Below are 23,394 nucleotides of genomic sequence, written 5' to 3'. Positions count from 1 at the left end.
CAGTGATGATTGTTGTCTAAAGGGGTCCAAAATACAGGTCACCGGCTCCTCATAACTGTACTAATCACTGGTAAAGCTGAACAATGGTGTTCTCCTTTAGTGGTACTAATCACAGGTAATGTAGACCCACTGTATATAACACACAATGGCACCACTCGCAGATAACAGATCCATGATGTTCCTCACATATGGGTACTACACTCGAGCAACGCAGACCATTGGCTTTCCGCACTTTGTGTGACTAATCAGGGGGCACCGGCTATATCCGCGGAGTTCCTAACATCGTGGATCTAATCACAGGCCATGCATACTCATGGCATTGCTCACATAGTGGTACTAATCACAGGCAATGTAGACCCACAGTGTATCACACATTATGGTATCACTCACAGGGAACACAGACCCATGGTGTTCCTCACATAAAGGCAGTACACACAGGCAACGCAGGCCCATGGTGCTCCACACAGAGTAGTACTAATTCTTCGTCTGCGTCCCCCACCTACAGGGGGTAGTTATAAATTAACTTAGTTGAAACAGAAAGGAAATGGCTTCAGATATTACAAAAACTGAAAACCTGTAAGGTCAGTACTCTTATTGCAAATAAGTGTTGTAAGAGGATATTATGGCGATAATTTGCATTTTTAGCAAAATACAAAGGATTTCAAAGAATGTGTAATTTTTCATTATTCAGAATCGAGAAAAGAAATTTTTAGGCTGTGTTTTATTCTTTTCACATGACATGGTTGGAAACTTGGTGTACGTTATGTATAAATTCGAGCAAACAATTTTTTAAACATGGTATTCCTGGTGTTGTAGGATAGTAGATTGTACCTTCTCACCAAATTTCAACATTTTTACACCCACAGTTCATAGATTTTCTTCAAAACATGGTGCTTAGTCTACTGATGCAATTTAAGGTATTTCTCATGTGCGAATAATGCATCACCATACTACACCAATTATCACTTACTGTTGAGTATCTACTGAGTTAGACTTCAAAAAAATATGTGACCGCAGTCATGATTAAAACCTGATTCTCCCACTGCGCTAAGTGCTTGAACCATCGTAAGCCCCGCCATAACTCCGGCACAGTATTCAAGTTCTAGATGGAGAAATTCTAGAAGGGGAGCTATTCCCTAAAGTCACTGCTATAACCACTTCTTGCTTTGACGAATTTCAACTTATCTGAGTCAAATACAAATAGTAAGAAGCAAGCCATTGCAGTCTATATAATGCAATGCGTATTCCATTGTGGATTTTCCTTCACGATAGGCCTATTATGTTCTGAGAGTACAGTACAGACGTGATATTTTCAAGCCTTTGGGTAAGTTTTGTTTTCCTTCAGACACACATTAGTTCCTAAGTAGAATAGCAGTCTCTTGTACCTAGATGTTAGGCCCCTTTAAACAAGCATCATCACCATCATCAGAATGCCAGTCCCTTAACCTAAGTAAAGGATCTGAAGGTTGGTATATGTGGTTATGATTACCTTATTGCAAGGAAAATAAAGCGATTCTGAAAAAAAGTATGAATTTTAATTACTTATCTCAGTTGAACTGAATAGGAACAGCAAAATGTGATTAAAAATATTTGTTCTCATAAATTCATATAAAACACTGGACAAGTAATAAGATTGTTACTCTCAGTTCATTCAATCTCAAAATCAGGATCTCCATTGAATCCATCTATGCTGTCCACGATGCCAGAATCTACTTGACGTTCCTGGTAAAACTGTTTGGCATCTGCAAGTATTAGGTGCATCAGGGACTTACGGTCTCGAAGTTTGGCTTCAGAGATAGGTTTTCCATTTGGCCACAAAGGTATTAATGCCCAATTAAACGGAACTCTAGATCGCCGTGATCGTCCCAATCTTGATGTACATACTGAACGGCTGTAATTTCAAGACCTGTATTACTTTCAGGTTTGCCAGTTAATCTTGCAACCATGGACATCCGTTTCCCAATTCACAATCAGTTTTTCAAGTTCTGCTGAACTGAAGAACGACGTGTTTTCCATCCAGCGATCAACAACGCGGATATTCCGCCTGCAGTTTATCATTACGTTTATGTAGTCCTCTGCCGTGTGTAAACGCTGATGAAATTTGAGGGCACGCTAAATATCTGCAAAGTCACTGCTTTCATTATTCTGATTTGGAATTCACTGATTTAGCGCGTATTACCTAGCATAACATGTTAAAGCACTGTTACAGTGAAGCCTTCGCAGCTTCCTCAAATATATCAATACAAAAATATTACTTACATTGCAGACTACCGTATTAGATACCGTACAACAATCTCATTTTGATACCAACCTTAGAAAGTTCTTCTAGGGAATGATTCTCTGAAGTAACCATTTTAGCAAGCTGCATTAGTAGCATTGTCCTTCTCCTTACTTTCGGAAGTACTTGATACATCGCGGAACTTCGCAAGTTGATAACCACTCAATGTATCACCATGTCAATAACTTGCCACTATCAAAAACGTGGGCTCCCTCGCTGTCATCCACGACACAATGCAAGGAATGAAGTGCTTGGTCTAATGATGCAAGATGGAACGTCGCATAGTCTACTGATGCAATTTAAAGTTTAACTGATTCCCGATATGTCGCTTAGGTTTTCAGTTTACTGAAAACTAATGCCCTCTTGTAAGACAGTGGGCAATTTATTATAAGTAGTTCAAGCTTTCCTCTACAAGATAGTGCTAAAATTTCAATTTTCAAATGGTGCTTAGTCTATTGAAGCATAACTCCATCCAATGTATGAAAGATAACTCAATCAGAATAAAATACTCTTCTCTCCCAGTCACAGATAACCACCAACTGGGGAGAGAGTATTCAGTTATAATAATCATATTTAATAAATACAGTTAAGTTTTTTACAATACAGAATATTAAAGATAATCCAATTAAGAAAAAAAGTTCAAAATCGTTTAATAACCTAATCATGGAGATGTAAATTGCAGTCATGAACATGGTCGGCTCCCAGCTGAAGAACCATAATCTGCGCATGCGCAGTTGCTACAAAGAACAGGGGTCAACACTTGTTTCTTGGAAAGGGTGAAGGAACCAATACAAAAGTTTATCTTTAATAGCAATGTTCGTAATATTATTGCTTTTAGTTTCATCGAAGCTTTGCATTCCAGATTAAACCATGCCGTCTCTACCTCCATAAAGTTTTCTTCAAGATCACTGATATCATGTGAGTACATGAAGTATTTCACTTCCACTAAGGCAGCAAGCACTTTGATGAAACTCGGACAACATGGGGCTTACGATGTTCATTTTCCCCTTCATTACTCCTATCCCCTGCCCCTACATCGCACAGCTCTTCCATGTGTTCCACTCCATATGTGGCTACATTAGAATCGGCCAGCACAGTCTTCAAAATCTATGGGGACAGCATCATTTTCACCCCTTAATTGTCCGCAGCCCTCAATAAAGACATCGTCATCATCACTATCTTCACCATTAGCACAGGAATTTTCGGCAGGGTCTTTCTGCTGCACGCAGCTGATAGCTGAAACCACCTTTAGGGCAGCAGTTCACTACAGTAAGTTGGGAATCCTGCCATCAAATAAATTGCTTGCAGAAGGTCAATATTCTTGCTCACTTCCTCCTGCAACAAAGAAGCACTCAGCAGTTTGAATTATACGCTTACGATACAGTTGGTTGAAACATTTTTTACCCCATGATCAAGAGGCTGCAACACGCTGGTACAGTTTGAGGGAACACACACAATTTTCACATTATGAAGAAATTAACGAGTGCTGTGGATGAGTTGCACAATTACCCACAAAGAGCACAAGTTTTCTTCCTTGTGCACCGTTGTAGCATCGAATGACCTTAAAAATTGTGAGCCTTTTTGTTAGCATAACATTTAATGGGCAGTTTTTTGTCTGTTTAAAACAACAGGGCTTTAATGACTTTCCCACTAGAACTTGCACTTATCATCGCAATCACTGATGATGCACAGCAGAATGGTTAGTCAAACTTTTTTCCCTATGGGAAGATTAAGCCATTAGCGCAGTGTCCTGTCCGGAAGGACGTTGTTGTAAAACGTCTGGTCTTGTCTGAGTCATATATGTCACGCGGCTTGTACCCCTCCAGTGGAGATGGCAGCATCTTGAACTACAGATCCTTACCGACTGTATCCATAGACGCACCTTCTAGGGAAACCTTCTTGAAAACTATTGCACGACGCTCTTTAAACTGAGCGATCAGAGTAAATGGCTGCACAGTTTGCGTCATATATCTATCAGCTTGTATTCCAGAGATAATGGGTTTGAATCCCGCTGTCTACAGCCCTGAAGATGGATTTCCGTGGTTTCCCATTTTCACATCGGGTAAATACTGCGGGTGAACCTTAATTACGGCTACGGTCGCTTCCTTCCAATCCCAGCCCTTTCATATCCAACCGTCGCTATAAGACATATCTGAGATGGTATGACGTAAAGCAAATTATATATTTTTTTAAAATGAGCAATCCAACCAGTTGATTCAGCAAAATTATCGATGTTAAAATTTGCAGCTATCTTCCTGGGTTTCTCTCATAATATGGTTCCATCTATAGGGATACTGGAAAAGAGGCTTACCAGCTCAAAAAGTGTAGGTTCTCTACCGGTTTTCCTTTTACTCGAACTGACACATTTATTAATTTGCACCATTCTCATTCTTCTTGGCAGATATGGAGTTGTAAGTGAAAGATGCTTTCCCAAGATGTTTAGCAATATCTACTCTGTTTTCAGACGGATTTGCTTCCACAATTTTCCATCGGTACTTCAAAAGTTCTCACATTTTTCATGGGATGTGACATATAATAAAAAACAAAAAGACATAGAAAAAAAAATTAGACAACAGAATGCAATTACGAACTACAGATAATACTGTAACTACCACATACAACCGAGGCACAGCAGAGAACCTGTCAGGGTGAAATGAAACAGCACAAAATGATGCCTTAGCATTTCAAGCAATAGCCTTGGTATAAGAAGGCTCATACATGTATTTATATAGCTCGGTTGCGCATGAATAACCTGCACACTGCACTCCAGCCTACATGATCCTTGCTCCAGCTCAGACACTTCCTCAAGTCTAGCAAGTCTGTATCGCCCGTACATTCCCTCCGTAAAAAGTTGCCAGTAGTCTATGCTACAGTACTGGGTTGCTGCCTTAAATTCAAAGTTTGCATATATTTTTCTCACAAACGATCTATGCAGAAAACTGTGGCCAAGGACAGTTTTTAAAAATTAGTGTGATAAGACAATAGTTCAAGGAATGATAGATGCAGGGAACTTTAACATTCAGGGAACGATCCATTAAGGTTCTACTGTATTCCAAAGTCACCTGGTTTCTTTAGCACATCCATTACTTAGTCCTAAGTACCAATTTTACAGAGTCCGGGGATATTTCCTTTTGATCCCTCCCTCTCCCCGCGTTGTCGTGATGGATAGGGACATTCTTGTGGACCAATTGCGGGGTTTTTCTTGCAGCTTGGTTTTCAAACGGTCCAATAAAGATGAATAATATGCACCTGTAATAGTTTTACCCTTTTCCAGATGAGGATTATCCCTTGCGAATCTCAAAAGACAGTCGCCATAACCTTTCCGGCCAAAGGAACGGTCTTCGCCTTTTTTGGTGTAGATTCCCCCTTGGTAACGCACTGTTTTTTTGTTTGGTCTCAGGAGTATAGTAATGTATCCATGTTTCATCCACAGTGACAAAACGACTCTTAAAGTCCTCCAGATTCTTCTGGAACAGCTGCAAACCATCCTTGCAACACTTCACACAATTCTGTTTTTGGTCAAGCATGAGCAATCGCGGCACCAATCTTGCGGAGAGCTTCCTCATGTCCAAATGTTTATGCAAAGTATTACGTACCCATTCAGTCGAGATGCCCACAGCACTCTCACTAACCTTAACTCTTCTGTCATCCATTACCATATCATGGATTTGATCAATGATTTCTGGATTCATAACCTCCACAGGCCGTCCAGAAAGTTCAGCGTCACTTGTGCCCGTATGGCTTGTCTGAAAATTTTGAAACCACTTGTAAACTGTTCTAATCGAAGGTGCAGAATCACCATAATGTTTATCAAGCTTCTCTTTAGTCTCCTGAGGCATTTTGCCTTTCATAAAGTAATGTTTAATACCACTCAAAATACTTTTTCATCCATTTCTTGAAAATCACTTCACTTCCTTGATTCATACGAATGCCAAACACAAAGAAATAGACCAATATGGCTGAAACTTGGTGTACGTTCATTGAAGAGATGCTACTAACTAAACATGACCTCGATACGCACCGGTGGTGCCATCTCTCAGACTTTGCACGGACTTTTCAAACCACCTTCGTAATACTAAACCCCGTTATAGCCCTCCAGAAGTAATGGCAGCTCCATATCCTTATCCCATTCGGCTTGGAGGAGAAACTTTCAAATATCCAGCATGAAGAGTTAATTAAGTATAGCAGCATGAAGAGTTCATTAACTATAGTACAAGTAATAGGCTCCCTCCTTAAGCAGAAAGTACTGGAAATGGCTAGGGTTATATGTATGTGAAGGTTTAACTACATCTAATAAATTTAATTCCAAAAATTCCTTAAGATCCTTAAATTCAAAACAAAAAGAATAAAATTAAGAATGAAATAAAAAAATCAGTTTCCATATACTGTTTACTTAGTATATCATAATTTATATATATGACTGTCCTGACAAATACAATTAATGAGTTCAAGGGTTCAGCACGAGAAAATAGGATCAAGGATTACATTCATTTGATCATTATAACACCTATAACTAGGTGTAACAGAGTAATGGAAAGGAACAAACAAGTGAAAATTCATATACAAAAGATAAGGACATCAAAAGGAATACATAAAAGGACAAACACTATGACAGATCAGTGCCAGAACATCGTGATATAGAAAAAAAGGTATCCCAATTCTACATTCATTTCTTCTCTGTACCTGACTGGCTTGTTTCTGCTTCCCATATTCGTCAGGATATTGATTTTTTTTGTTTATGCACTCATTTTGTGTTTATCCAACTTCCTTCTTATCCTACATTTTCCACATCAAGACTGAAGATCTATCAAGATTGTGAATGTTGATTTCCATCCTCCTGATGAAGCTGGGAAACGGAAATAAGCTAGTCAATGACTGAGAATAAATATATGTAGAAGAATTGGGATTGATGTGAAGATAGGCAGTCTATTTGAAGAAAGCAATGTCTCAAGATGTGGAGATAGCCCCTATCCTTTTGTATTTTCTTCCTATTTTTCCTTCTCCCCACATTGATCTGTCCTTGTAATTATCCTATTATGAGTTACCGAATCCTCTTGATGCTCCTTTCTTCCTATATACAGCATATTATAGGCTGAGGTTAATCACATGATCAAACACACAACCACTTAGCATTTATTCAGTGATACAACTAGTCAATATAAACTGCAACGTATTTATATTTAGTTGCACATAATACAAAAATTATTTAGGACAACTACATCAAAATGGAAACTTATATTCTGCTAAAAGTAGTTAATTTTTTTAACAGCACTCACTATTACAAGTACAATTTAGTCAAATTGACTGAATGAACTCCTTGAATCACATACCTCTTGGACATCCCTTAGTATCCCACACAAATATATGAGACAGCCAATGTCAGGGCGTTTTACATTTTGTCCCTCAGTTTCCTCATCCTCTACAGTTTGGATGTTGAAGAGTGCTTGACACATTCCAGGTTGATATTCACAACATGTACTAATGAGGATTAGGAGCGATTCCTTCAATGATGATGTTTCAAGCCTTGATTTTAGCTTGTTGACAAATAATTCTCTCACAAGACGAGGTTTCATGCCCATGCATGGAAGTAGTGTCTTGGGATAACGCTGAACATAATAAATTAAAAGAGAATAATTAAGAACTTATAATTAAAATCATGATATGATCTGAAAAGTGGACATGTGTATTTACACTAAAACTATTTATTTCTCTAATAGTGAAGCTGCTTTTTTAACTACATTTAATACATTTAACTCCAAAAAGTCCTTAAGAACCTTAAATTTAAAAATAGAATGAAATGGAAAAAATCAATTTCCATATACTGTTTACTGAGTTCAACATAATTTCTTTTATAACTGCCCTGACAAATACAATGATTGAAAGAGTCAATAAGTTATTACATTTTATGACATGAATACAAAGTTCACTAACACATATTTATCAGCCCATATTCCATGTTTACCTGCCAACCTAGGTTCAATGTTTGGTTAGCCAGGCTTTATGTGTCATAAACTAGGACAAAGGGTAACACCTCTCTAAAGCACATTGGTCGGGCTGGTAATACCTTATGGAAAATTCTAAATTCCCATGGAGGGAATTGGAAATTTTTCACCAACAGAGCATGTCAAAAATGTCAAAAATGCCTGAAAAGCCTTACATCTGATATGTTTTTGGTAATACCTTCTAATACCCTACCCAGGGTTAAAGGAGAAGATAGTAAACGGCTTGGACAGAGGAACAGGACTTACCATTCCGATGGCAGACAAAGCAGAAGAACTACCTTCACCTAGCAGAATCTGATATCTAGAGGACTGGCCTTATCGAACACTTGGCAGTTAGTATAAAATGCACTGTAGAAGAAGGTAGGGGACAATTAAAGGTAAGAGAGTTCACCATGACAAAAAAACCCTTTCATTGTGATAGGCCTTTTGTGTAATATCTGAAGCTATTTCCTTTCAGTTTCAAATCAGTTTTTAACTGTTACATTCTTCAGTCGGTGGAAGAGGTTAAAAGAAAATTTGTTTTGCAAGACAATATAGAGCCTTGGAAAGAATAAAAAACACAGACTGTAACAAATTTTTGTCATGTCTAATCTATGGAACAAACGACTCCTTGCAGCCTGAAGTTAATCCAGGGAATGACAGAAGAAATAACACCCAGAAAAAATGTTTCCCAAGACTGGAACACAAAATATAGAAATACACACATAGGACATGTGTCCGAAATAGTGTAGTGAAACCATGAGAAGAGCATCAGTCAAGAAAGAAAGAAAATACAAGTAAAACAGGTTGGTGGCCGATGAGAGGAGAAGGTGGATGAAAGAGTGAACCAAGATGATGAAAGAAGATATTGGAGGTAGTAAGAAACAATTACTGTATATGGAATCGTTAAGAGTATGAGAAGGGCAGATATGATTATGTCAAAACAGTCAACAAAGATACCAAGGAAGTGGAAAAAGAGGAGGAACTTAAAATGATGTGGAGGGAGTACTCCGAAGAACTGCTGAATCCGAAAACTCAGAGGAGGAACTAATTATGGGGGGTGAAAATGAACTGCAAATGGATACAGGCTTAACCTCTTGACTGGGCATGATGTATATATTCGTACGCTGAATGTTATAGGGTAATGGGCATAACGAATACATACGTACTCGTCTTTTACCGCCAATATCTCCTGGGTATGAAGAGCTACTTTGCCGCGTCGTGTATTGTCGTATTAATTGATGTTTTACCCCGCTCGATGACAGCAAATACCACGTCGCGCTTCTTAAAGCTTATTTGCTTTTATTTTACAACTGTGCGGTGCTACTTGTCTGCAGTAGGCCAAATATGGCACCATCTAGTTCGAAACGCTTGAAGAACATGAGATTATTCAACACTTAGAGAATGATTCTGACGATTTATCTTCTCAGAAATCCAAAGACGAGTGGTTTGATACAAATAAAGGTGAGCCCGATGGTGAAAGTGGTTCAGAAATTGAGAATGAAGAACAAGGTGAACAACATGACAAATCGGATGAGGGCGAAGTGCTAGACATGTTTCCACCTTTCCCGCCGCGTAATGTTTCACGTCAGAAATTCGTATTTTCTGGTGCTAGTGGTGTAAATGTGGACTTCGACGATGAATCCAATGTGTTGGAATATTTTGAACGGTTCATAGGTGATGATATGTTTCAACTTTTTGCCGAACAGACCAATGTGTATGCTAAACAGTTTTTAGAAGCCCATTCGAACTTGAAACCACGGTCACGAGCGCGAGATTGGGTGGATACAAATTCAACTGACATAAAAACTCTAATTGGACTTCTAATGCTGCAGGGGATAGCTTGTACACCAGAAAACAGTACGTACTTCTCAAAATGGGAAAATATCGCAACCCCTTACTTTTTGAAAACTATCTCTGAGACAAATCTCTGCAGTTCTAGTGAGGTAAATGATGTAAATGACCGTGAAGTTAAAGTAAAATATTTCACAATGTCACTAGCATGATGTGTAATTCGTAAATATTCCTTTTTTTAAAAAAAATTGTTTTAATTTTAGGTGCTAACATGAACAAAAAACTCAAATTTCAACCAGGTAAATGACCTTGCAGTTAACAAAAATGGTTCAGAATGTCACATGCATGATATGATATTTATAAATACCCCTTGCTTTTGTTTGTTTCAACTTTCGGCTATAAAATATGGGCCAAACTTGGAAATTCCAAACAGGTAAATGACCTTGCAGTTAATGTAAAAAATGGTCGAACTTTTCTCTAACATTAAAATGAATTAATTAAAACGCATTTATTTTACTTTTTGTATCACAGATGAAAGATATTAGTGATATTACTAACTTTTCTGAATATCCTAACAAGTAACAACAATCTGCTGAAAAAATACACAGGGCAGGTTACACCAAGCACATATTATTATTATTATTATTATTATTATTATTATTATTATTATTATTGTACCGGGCGGTACACCTCCACTCCGCTAATTTAAAATGTGCGCCTGTTGAAACTCCTCTGTTGGAGGAAGTCTGAACTTTATCTACACTACTAATTCTCTACCTTCTCAGAAGATGTCACCACGTGGAAAACTTTGAGTTTTTGAACTGTGTCATTTTTGATGTGTTTTTGTTTCGCTTGAAGTAAGAAGTGTGAACTTTCTCTTCTAGAGGACACTACTGAAGATCACCAATAGTGCAACCTAGTGCGGAGTCAAAGAACTATTTTGTTGGAGAAATTTTTATTTCAAATGTTTGTTCTTTGCTAAATTTTTTTTCAGTCTTTGGTTAAGTTGGCAATATTAACCCCTTCTTTCCCCTTGTTTTAAATCTAGCCTATCCCGAATTTCTTGAATTAATTTTCCACCAATTATGTGTTTCTTCTTAGTATTGTGTAGGGGGTTTATTGATCTACCAATAAAATCATCGCGGGAGGGTGTTTTCATTCCCCTAACGCCTAGAACCTTCTGCGAGAGTATTTAAACTGCTGATTTTAGGGTCTCCGGGCCACTTCTGTTCCATCTTTCAGTGTATAAAGTACATAGCAGGAGGCGGGAAGCGCCTCTTTCCTCGGCAGCGGTCATCAATAAGGTAATGGCCGATTAATAAATTCTTTCTTTGCTAGCTCAGCAGTTTAACTCTCGGGGCGGGTGCGAAGCGTTCCTCCATGTAACCTTTTCCTAAAATGTAACGATCTTTTCTTCTATTCTCTTTTAAGCTGCATATTGGGATGGAGAGTGCTAACCCTCTCGAGCTCCCACTCACATTGTCTTGAGGTGAACTTATTTTCTCAACCTATTCTTCGTTAATGTAAAACAAATTGCTCTTTTCTAAAGTCACCTCGGTAGTATGGGATTAGCCCTTGCATTAGTGGCCTAGAGCCAGATTAGGTTTTTAAAAAACAAGTGTATTAGGAGTGCAAGATCGCCTCCTCTCAAATTGTTATTTTAGAGGTCATGTAATTGCCCATTTTTATTTAACAGACCTCAGTAGGTTGGGTATTTTACCCCTGTGTCTATGTCCAGTGAGGACAACTTGAAGGTGGAGTTTGGTGTGGCCTGGGAGAGGCTTAAATTTTGAGAGCGAGTGGCTCTTTTGAAAATTGAGTGTTGTATGCCTCGTGGAGGCTTTTCTGTGTAATTTGGAGCAAGGGCTCCTAGGTATGAATGGGGTTTTCTGCCCCTCTGTTAAAACTCGTGTTTGGGGTAAAACTGAGCTGATTGCCCAAGCTGTGTAAAATCAGGGCGCGAAGCCCAATTCCTGTAAATATTGTAACTACCCTTTTTGATTTGCTACCTTGTACCTGCCATGCTTGTTATTTCTTTGTTTTAAAAAAGAAAATATAACCTTGTTAAATTTGAAATTAATTTTGCTTTCGTAGCTGGAGACCTATTCACACCCGCACCTTCTTTCACCTCTACCTACCACGGAAAACTCCGTAACAAATGGTAGCAGAGCGTGGTTGAATGGGTCTCAATTTAGCCCCTTTTGACGGCTAAACATTGTTTGTTCTGAACTCTAACTATTTTCCCAGTTGCTGGAATTTTTTGAGTTTTTCAAAATTGTTCTGTCACCATGCCCGGCCCTCGCGATGTTCTCCATCTTAACTATTTGCGCAAGGAGGAGTTGATCTATGAATTGACTATTAGAAATGTACAATCTGGAGGCACGGTTGCAGTAGACACAAACAAGCTTAGAGAGTCCCTAGATTTGCCCATTTCCATCCCCAATTTGGGAGAGAAAGAAATTGACGACTCTCTTTCCACGATCACGGAGAATATTACTGGGCTAGCTTCTGTAGTTAGTTTTTTTGATGAAAATGATCCTTCTCCTAATCAAATTAAGCGTGTGCAACCTAGGCTATATCATTTTTCGAATATCTGTTGTCTCTAAAGTTGAATGACGTTCAGAAGAAGGAAGCTAGTACGCTGCTTGAAAATATGTCTGAATTATCTAGCAAGGTCACTCAATTGTTAACAGGGGAGGTTCCTCCCAAAAGCGATCTACCCACCACAGTGAATGCAGGTAGTGAGGAAGCGCCTCCCAAGGGAGAAGTTAATAGGATAACCGTTGCTGCTCAAACTATCCCTGCCCCATTGGACAACGAATCTGAACGTCGTGCATCATTGAGTAACATCCGTTCTGAATTAACTTCCTTGTCATTGAAACCTTTACCTACTATGTCACCCGGGTTTAGCAGCTTGCCTCATCCATTGGCAATGTTGTTCAGAGGTATCTCTAAGTTTTCCGTTAATACCACCAGTGATGTAATTTCTTTTTTAAGATTTCTGGTTGAATTTCAGGATCATGCACTTGTGTTTTCTCTTTCTCCATGTCAAATTTTGCAAATTATCTATCCGTATGCTATTGGTATTCTCTCAGATAAAGTCGTAAGAGCCATTGCCGAGCAATCATCTATTGAGGATTTCCATGCCCATTTGCTAGCTAACTTCATCCCGGCTAGGGCCAGGTCCTCCCTTATTCAGAAGTACTATTACCGTGTACAACGCTTGGATGAAAACTTGGCTGATTTCATACAGGACATTAAGTTTTATACTAGGGTGTTTGCTCTTCATTTCCCTGAGGATCAGATTGTACAAGCTATTGTGGAAGGGATTTCACCACCCTACAGGTCATATTTGTGTTTCGCGGCGTGCCCGCAAACTTTCTCTGAACTTGAAGCATTGGCCGTCTCAGCGGAAGGAGTTAGATACGCCGATTCTTTGCGTGTCGCGAAAGAACCCCCGCCTTCCTTTAGTAATACTCGGCCTCCACCTCGCCGACCAGTCAATCCCCGTAAATGTTATGCTTGCGGGTCGCCTGACCATCTGCGCAACAAGTGTCCACTGATCAAGTCAAGTGGGACAAGGAATGGAGCCGGGTCATCACAAGGCTGTTTTAAATGTGGGGCTTTCTCACATATCGCCAAGAATTGTCCCAATTCGAATAGCAACCCCTCCTGCTCAACTTCTGGTGCAAATTCCACCTATGCCAATAATAAAAAGTGACTAGTGGCTTCGGCTGAGTCGACTAATCCATCTTCCCGAGACTCAGCCCCGGGTAAACAGGTTGTAAATTCAGGGAACGAGCAATTTTCAAATTCATCTTTTGAAGGTCCCAAAGAGTGTCTTAGGATTGCGGCGGATTCCCCCGCACCAGTCCCCTTTCTCAAAATTGAGTTAAATAACGAGCCTATAACAGCTCTCTTAGATTCAGGTAGTGTTTGTTCTATTATTTCGGCTGATTGGTATTCAAAATTGAAATCTGTTTGTAAGCTTCCTAACTATTGTTTGTCGGCGATCCAATACGTTTCGGCTAATTCCTCTCCATTAGAAATTCTCGGTTCCTTATATGTCAAAATTCGTATTTTTCAATTCACATGGAAAGTTAAATTGTTTGTGGCCAAGCATTTGTCTTGCCCCATTATATTGGGAGCGGACTTTATTTCTCACACTGGTCTTGTGCTCGATCTTCAGAGTAGGTCTTGCACTTTCAAATTTGCCTCTAATTGTAATATCCCTCTATTAAAGTGTAATTCTGCATCATGTTCTTCTATTTCGCCTACCCAGGATGAGATGTTGTTAGACCTTAGACATCTACCTGAGGAGCAGGCTGATAGTATTCGCAAATTGTGTCAGTCGTTTCCCGAGGTGTTCTCTGATACTCTTGGTGTTACTGACCTTATTGAATACAAAATTGAGGTCACGGATTCGATTCCTGTCCGTTTTCCACCTTATAGGCTATCTCCACCTAAAATGAAGGCTCTAAAAGAAATCATCGATCAGATGTTGAAGGACGGTATTATTAGGCCCTCTAAGTCAGCGTATTCTTCGCCTATTTTTTTAGTCCCGAAACCCCAAGGAGGCTTCAGGCCTGTCATTGATTACAGGGCTCTCAATCGGAAGGTGGTGTTACAATCTGTGCCCCTTCCCGACCTTCATTCTTGTTTTTCATGGTTTCGTAAGGCCAAGTTCTTTACTATCTTGGACTTGAATCAGGCCTATAATCAAATTCCCCTTGCCGAAGAGTCTAAACATCTTACAGCGTTCGCCACGGACTGGAATTTATACGAATACAACCGCGTGCCTTTCGGGCTCCCCACCGGAGCAGCTGTACTCACTAGGCTACTAGATAGGGTCTTCTCCGACATCAAATTTGAGTACTTATATCACTACTTGGACGATGTCGTCGTATTTTCAGAGACTTTTGAAGAACATCTAGATCATCTGCGAGAAGTTCTCGATCGCCTTCGTAAGGCTGGGTTAACGGTTAAGTTGTCCAAGGTTGCCTTTGCTAAGCCCTCTATGTCTTTCCTAGGGCATATTGTGTCACCTGATGGTGTAGCGGTCGATCATTCTAGAACACAGGCCATCCGTGATTTTAAACCTCCCAAGGACATTAAAGGTATCGCCAGGTTCATTGGTATGGTGAATTTCTTCAGGAAGTTTATTCCTAACTTCGCTAATAGAGCGGCGCCCTTAAACCTTCGTAGGAAAGGCATCAAATTCGAGTGGGGACCTTCTCAACAAGCCGCTTTTGAAGACCTTAAATTAGCTCTTTGTAATGCCCCTGTACTTGCTATGCCTGATTTCTCGAAGAAATTCATTGTCCAAACCGACGCATCGTCGTCAGCGGTAGCTGCAGTCCTTCTTCAAGAGACTGAACTAGGGAGGCGCCCCATCGCCTATGCGTCTAGGACATTGTCGGCTCAAGAAGCCAAGTATTCCATCTATGAGCTCGAAGGTTTGGCAGTCTTATTCGCCTTAGAGAAGTTCCGTCTCTATCTGGAACATGTCAAATTCGACCTGGAGACAGATAATCAAGCCTTAAGCTGGGTCTTAGGTAGGCCGCGTCGTACTGGTCGTATAGCCCGCTGGGCCATCCGTATTTCTGCCTTCCAGTTTGATGTTAGACATATCAGAGGTACCGAAAATGTTGTTGCTGATGGACTCAGCCGTATGTTTTCTAACGACGTCGAGACCCACGAACCGGTCGACAGTTCATCACCTTCCGAGTCCATACTATCTAAGGTTAATGCCATCCTAACAGATGCTCCCATGCTCTTTAGGGATATCGAGAAATACCAACGTGAAGATCCGACGCTGGCTTCGATAATGGAAACCCTTTCTTCTGGGGAACATGTTATCCCTTATGTTCTGAGGAATGGTGTTCTATGTTGCCCTTCGAGGCATGATAAGATGATGAAAGTTGTTGTTCCAGCGGTTCTTGTACCTATGATCTTCAAGTATTATCATGAGACCCCATTAGGAGGGCATCTGGGTATCTTTAAAACTCGTGAAAAGATTCGTGAAATGTTCATCTGGAAAGGTATGGACGGTGAAATCCGTGAACTAGTAAAGGCTTGTAAATCCTGTTTGCTTAGTAAACCGACCATGTCCACCAAGGTAGGCCTCTTGTCTTCTCAGCAAGCGTCGCGCCCCATGGAACGCCTGTATATTGATTATGTAGGACCATTCCCCCAGTCAAAGGGTAATGCCAACAAGTTCATCCTTGTGTGTGTAGATGGTTTTACCAGATTTTCTTGGTTATTTCCGACTAAGCTGGCTACCGCTCAGTCTACCATTACTTGCTTAAATTCTATTTTTGCTTCTTTTGGTCCGTGCCAATATATTGTATCTGATAATGCTAAGGCTTTTACATCTAACTTATTTCGTAAATTCTGTTTTGACTTATCCATCTCTCATGTAACTACTTCTGCTTATTACCCTCAACCATCTCTGGCGGAACGGGTTAATTGTAATCTCAGGTCCGCACTTATTTCCTATCATCATGAAGATCATTCCAGGTGGGACACGTCCCTGCATTGGTTAGCTTTTGCTTTGAATTCGGCGGTTCATGAATCTCATAAGTTCACTCCAGCTTCCTTGATGTTCAAGTTTGTTCCCAACACGCCGCTCTCTAACCTTTGGTCTCTGAGTGACATTCTACCCGAGACAATAGATCCGGATAATATTAAAGATCTTTGGAAGAAGGCTAAAGCCAATCTTAAGGTATCTCATGAAAAGGTTAGGGAAAAGTATGATCGTGGACGGAGACCCACCACTTTGAAGGTAGGTGACCAGGTGATGGTCAAGAATTTTGTTCCCGCGGGCAAACTTGCCCCCAGATTTCATGGGCCATGCATCATTCTCGATTTTCTTACGCCGGTTACATTGTTAGTAAGCAATCCAGCCACCGAGAGGATATTTAGTGTTCACCTGTCCCAGGTGAAACCGGTGTAAATTTTGTGTCAACTTGCTTCATATAATTTGATAGGAATATGAAGGATATTTTTTTTTTTTTTTTTTTTTTTTTTTTTAGTTCCACTCTTAAGGCATTCTGCTCCTTCTATTTTATTTTATATGTAAGCATTTCTGTGAAACCTCCCCCGATTTGTTAAACTGCCATCCTGTCCTTGCCACGGCCATTACCACGCTCCCGTCTCCTGCTCCACTACACACAGTGGCTGGCTTAGATGAAATGCCATGGATATCGGCACGCCGCTGGCCCCTCAATCTCTCTACATGCCTGTGCCCTCAAAAGAAACATGATGGTCCAACACAATTCTGCCGCCTAGCTTTAATGTTTCAGTGCCCCCGCAGCCGCGCGGCGCCGTGCCGCAACTGGGTTTGAGGAAGGGCCCCCTCGGCCCCAGCGAGGACGACATGTGCACGGCGAGCCGGAGCTCTCCTCCCGGCCAAGGCTGATGTGCGGCGCACGACCTGCTACTAGCCCGCAGCCTGTATATGTTCACCGCGGGCGCGGCATGTTTCAACACCTCTGCTCCCCTCATAGTGCGGGCGAGCGGTATCTCAGGGTACTTGAGGGGTCCGAGCGGCCTCCTTTGGACGCAAGCTGCAACGGCCGGTCTGGCCATCCAACTTCATCAACATCAACTACATGAACAGTTACTATAAGCAATGACTACACTTGGGAATTCAACAGCAATATTTGGTGGACATTGCAAAATTTTTCATCACTTTTGAGTATTAAAAGTTTATCTTCAGAATTCTACTTCTACAAACTTAAAGACTATACTCCACCTGCAACAACAAAATTTTGGAACTAAATCAAACCAAATTAAGAAAATCTTATAAATTTTTTTGGCAATTAATCTCCATATCTACATCAAAACTTGGACCTTGTTTTCAAACAATTTCATGTGTCACCCCGGGAGGAACTTTTGGGGGGGGAGGTCTGTACCGGGCGGTACACCTCCACTCCGCTAATTTAAAATGTGCGTCTGTTGAAACTCCTCTGTTGGAGGAAGTCTGAACTTTATCTACGCTACTAATTCTCTACCTTCTCAGAAGATGTCACCACGTGGAAAACTTTGAGTTTTTGAACTGTGTCATTTTTGATGTGTTTTTGTTTCGCTTGAAGTAAGAAGTGTGAACTTTCTCTTCTAGAGGACACTACTGAAGATCACCAATAGTGCAACCTAGTGCGGAGTCAAAGAACTATTTTGTTGGAGAAATTTTTATTTCAAATGTTTGTTCTTTGCTAAATTTTTTTTCAGTCTTTGGTTAAGTTGGCAATATTAACCCCTTCTTTCCCCTTGTTTTAAATCTAGCCTATCCCGAATTTCTTGAATTAATTTTCCACCAATTATGTGTTTCTTCTTAGTATTGTGTAGGGGGTTTATTGATCTACCAATAAAATCATCGCGGGAGGGTGTTTTCATTCCCCTAACGCCTAGAACCTTCTGCGAGAGTATTTAAACTGCTGATTTTAGGGTCTCCGGGCCACTTCTGTTCCATCTTTCAGTGTATAAAGTACATAGCAGGAGGCGGGAAGCGCCTCTTTCCTCGGCAGCGGTCATCAATAAGGTAATGGCCGATTAATAAATTCTTTCTTTGCTAGCTCAGCAGTTTAACTCTCGGGGCGGGTGCGAAGCGTTCCTCCATGTAACCTTTTCCTAAAATGTAACGATCTTTTCTTCTATTCTCTTTTAAGCTGCATATTGGGATAGAGAGTGCTAACCCTCTCGAGCTCCCACTCACATTGTCTTGAGGTGAACTTATTTTCTCAACCTATTCTTCGTTAATGTAAAACAAATTGCTCTTTTCTAAAGTCACCTCGGTAGTATGGGATTAGCCCTTGCATTAGTGGCCTAGAGCCAGATTAGGTTTTTAAAAAACAAGTGTATTAGGAGTGCAAGATCGCCTCCTCTCAAATTGTTATTTTAGAGGTCATGTAATTGCCCATTTTTATTTAATAGACCTCAGTAGGTTGGGTATTTTACCCCTGTGTCTATGTCCAGTGAGGACAACTTGAAGGTGGAGTTTGGTGTGGCCTGGGAGAGGCTTAAATTTTGAGAGCGAGTGGCTCTTTTGAAAATTGAGTGTTGTATGCCTCGTGGAGGCTTTTCTGTGTAATTTGGAGCAAGGGCTCCTAGGTATGAATGGGGTTTTCTGCCCCTCTGTTAAAACTCGTGTTTGGGGTAAAACTGAGCTGATTGCCCAAGCTGTGTAAAATCAGGGCGCGAAGCCCAATTCCTGTAAATATTGTAACTACCCTTTTTGATTTGCTACCTTGTACCTGCCATGCTTGTTATTTCTTTGTTTTAAAAAAGAAAATATAACCTTGTTAAATTTGAAATTAATTTTGCTTTCCTAGCTGGAGACCTATTCACACCCGCACCTTCTTTCACCTCTACCTACCACGGAAAACTCCGTAACAATTATTATTATTATTATTATTTATTTTCCACCAATTGTAGGTACAATTTATGGATGGTGAATGGAGAAAGGGCATTGCCCCACATACACAAAAGTGCCCCATCGCCACTTAAAATTACAATATTCAAGTATACAATTACATTCTACATAGTGTGCTTATATACAGTTACCGTATTTACAGGCACATTTACATACTACTCACAAGACATGGTCAACATTCAAGTAATTTTACACACACACACACACACACACACACACACACACACACACACACACACACACACACACACACACACACACACACACACACACACACACACACACACACACACACACACACACACACACACACACACACACACACACACACACACACACACACACACTCTCTCTCTCTCTCTCTCTCTCTCTCTCTCTCTCTCTCTCTCTCTCTCTCTCTCTCTCTCTCTCTCTCTCTCTCTCATCCCCACATATACTTTAGCTATAATACACAGTTAAGAGGTTAACATAGGGTGAAGTGGAACCAGCAATGGGTAGGATCAAAGGAGGGAAGGCACCAGGTTTGGATGAGGCGAGTATGGAGATGGCAGAAGTAGCTGGTGACGTGGGGAATCAATGGCTATTATCAGGTAATGAGAGGAGAGGATTTCTTTTCTGCTAGTGGTTTAACGTTGTACTAACACATCCAAGATTTCTCATGCTGCAAGGCTGGAAAAGGCCTATACCCTATCTCAAATATCCTGGGGGTCAACAATAACTCCCGCCACGTGCGCGTTGCAGTACTAGTCATATAAAAACATCAGTCAAGAAATCATGGGATTGATAGTTTTAATTAACATGTTATGAAAAGAATAAAACATTTAAACAATCACCAAGATAAATCAAGAAGATATTAAATTATTTAATATAATTCTGAAGATTAATGTACTCACCAATTTAATCGCTGGAAGAAAGAAAGGTTAGGTACTTAATCACATTCAGAGCATTGTAATCACTGTCACATACGAAATAAACTGACAAGAGGGTCCACCTTTTCAATACAAATATTGAGGTGGACCTACTTGTCGACACCTCTTGTCGATTTATTTCTTATAATTGCACTTCAATATGGAACAAAAATGAAATTTATAGCTTATAATCACTGTCACAGTCGTTCAAAGTTTATAATACAATCCATTCAGTGACATCCTCTACTAGCTGGTCTATGCCTACAATATATTTTCTTCCATTTCTATGACGTGTTTTAAACACATTTCTTAAAGTTGAGGAGTCACTAATTCGATCCCCTCCAGCACCAGTTTTCTTTCATTGGCAAGGATGAAAGTTTTGTTGTTAGGTGCCACATGGCTCCACAGACTTTCACTGAACAATGGTACGGGGTAATTTAAAAACTTGCCTTCCCAATTGCAATGTAATATCTTCTACCAGATACACTGCATTAGTCCCCAACACACTGAAGGATTGCATTACAGGAGTTCCAACTTAATGCTGTTTGGTTTGTAAGGGATTCCCTTACCGTCCTTTCTCCACAACTGTTTGGGCAGTTTCTCAATTCTAACCAAATGGTAAGGTGAATTGGGTTCAAGATGGGAGAGAATATATTAACAAAGCACTATCTGAAAACGTCTCCATTTCCTCACGATCTGTCTTTCGTGAAGTCAGATTCGAAACACAAAATCTTTATCACTGCCAATATGTGTAAACGCCGTAAGACCTTTCTGTGTCGGTGCAACGCAAAAAAAAAAAAAGAGTAAAATGTTTCTGCTTCCCCGAAGGATTATTTATATTCCATTATTATTGAATATTTTGTGTGATAAGATTGAACACACGCGGGATCACCCAGTTTATCCAATAATGTCAATTTTACCATCAGAAGTACACGTTGTAAATTTTTGTTTAGTATAAATCAAATCATAAATAGCAGAAAGCAGAAGCAGACATAACCTCAAGCAAAGAGTTTGAACAGCAAGGAAATGAGGCTGCTTCCTGAAGCTGCTACTTTGAAGCTGCTTCAAGGGAGGGAGAGAGAGAGAGAGAGAGAGAGAGAGAAAAACCAGTTTATATCGCTCCTAGTATATTTCATCATTGAATGATCGTTTAGTCAATCCACAGCTTGTGTCTTTTCGGATGAGGCCCGGTTTCATCTTAATGATCTTGTGAACAGTCATAACTCTCGCTATTGGTGTGCAGAAAATCCTAATGGTGTTTATGAAGTCCCTCATTATTTTGATAGGAAGATTTGTGTTTGGTGTGCAGTTAGTGCATGACGAATAACGGCCTATTTTTTCCCAGATGACAGTAAATCCAGAGAGGTACTAAGATGGCATTTTGCCACCTTTCTTCCATCAGTTAATGTAAGAAGAAAAATCACACATATGGTTTAAACAAGATTGATTCCCTTCTTACAATCTCAGAGGTGTTTGCAGACAGAGTGATCAGTGCCAGTCTATTTCACCCTCGTTCTCCAAATCTAACAGTGTGCGATTTTTACCTGTGGGGTAAACTGAAAGGAAAAGTGTATCGAACAAATCCTCACACATTGGAAGAACTGTAAGAAAAATATTATGAATGAAATCAGAAACATAACAGTGAGCCGGGCTAAGTGGCTCAGACGGTTGAGGCGCTGGCCTTCTGGCCTCAACTTGGCAGGTTTGATCCTGACTCAGTCCGGTGGTATTTGAAGGTGCTCAAATACGTCAGCCTTGTGTCGGTAGATTTACTGGCAAATAAAAGAACTCCTGCAGGACTAAATTCTGGCACATCAGCCTCTCCGAAAACTGTAAAAGTAGTTAGTAGAACATAAAGCAAATAACATTATTATTATTATTATTATTATTATTATTATTATTATTATTATTATTATTATTATTATTATTATTATTATTATTACTGCATTACAGTGCAGAACTCTCTCACGTAAGTCAGAATGTGGTTACCAGAGTCAATGACTGTATAAACTAGGAAGGATGACACTTCCAGCATCTTTTATAAGGCAAGATTTCATGCAAGACTATATACACGCTTAAAGCAGGGCAGCTGCGGGCGATGTAAGTTCGGCTAAGGCAGCTGCTGTAGCACACAGTACAAACACTGTGCGTTTGGTCCGAGTTTATGCGAGAGACCCCGTATATAGCAATACTGATATATGCTTCGCCAGCGGCCATTCCATGTTGAATACACCAGTTCTCGTCTGATCACTGCAGTTAAGCAACATTGGGCATGGTCAGTACTTGGATGGGTGACCACCTGGGAACACCACGTGCCGTTGGCTCAATTTCCTTCTCAGCTAGCCCAGTGATGTAGGGGTAGCGCGTCTGCATTTTGCTTGGAGGCCCCAAAGTTCGATTCCCAGCCAGGTCAGGATTTTTTACTTGGATCCGAGGGCTGGTTTGAGGTCCACTCAGTCTATGTGATTACAATTGAGGAGATGTCTGATGGTGAGATTGCGGTCCTGGTCTAGGAAGCCAAGAATAACAGCCAAGATAATTAGTCGTGCTGACCACACGACACCTCATACTGTAATCTGCACCCCTTCAGGCTGAGCAGCGATCGCTTGGTAGGCCACGGCCCTTTGGGATTGTTACGGCATGGGGTGGGTATATATGCTTCAGAATCTTGGGTAATGAGAAGAGAGAAAAGCAGGATCCAAGTAAGTGAGATGAAATTTATGAAAGGTAAAATAGGGATTAAAAAATGCATAAGAAGTGAGTGTGTTACAAAACTAGTGCAAGAGGAACCATTGCAAGATAAGACTCAAGAATTAAAGCTTATACAGTATGGTCATGTGAGTAGAATGGGACTGAAAAGGATACCCTGGAACAGATGGCTAAATGTTGTGGAGAAGTAGCTGAAGAAAAATGGGAGGATTGGACCAAAGTATTGACAGAGAGATGGTGATGAAATAGACAATGACCATGTTTACAGACATTTCTAAAATGATATACCTT

General features: G+C 40.3%; 1 protein-coding gene and 1 non-coding gene across 2 annotated transcripts in view; one reads left to right on the top strand and one right to left on the bottom strand.

The window, feature by feature from the left end:
* Positions 1–23,394, bottom strand: part of Nup188 (nuclear pore complex protein Nup188) — a 752,879-nt gene that overhangs the window by 312,133 nt on the left and 417,352 nt on the right. Inside the window, exon 14 of the mRNA XM_067139287.2 lies at positions 7,609–7,884. Within this exon, the coding sequence (XP_066995388.2) occupies positions 7,609–7,884 (276 nt within the window). The remainder of the gene's footprint in view (positions 1–7,608; positions 7,885–23,394) is intronic.
* LOC136864979 (5S ribosomal RNA) lies at positions 22,600–22,718 on the top strand. Its single transcript, XR_010859396.2, has one exon. It is a non-coding gene; the product is annotated as a 5S ribosomal RNA (ribosomal RNA).

Source organism: Anabrus simplex, chromosome 2 (assembly GCF_040414725.1).
Source record: "Anabrus simplex isolate iqAnaSimp1 chromosome 2, ASM4041472v1, whole genome shotgun sequence".
NCBI classification, from domain to species: Eukaryota; Metazoa; Arthropoda; class Insecta; order Orthoptera; family Tettigoniidae; genus Anabrus; species Anabrus simplex.
Note: the sequence above shows the minus strand (reverse complement) of the source record. Positions and strands in the feature narration are given on the sequence as shown.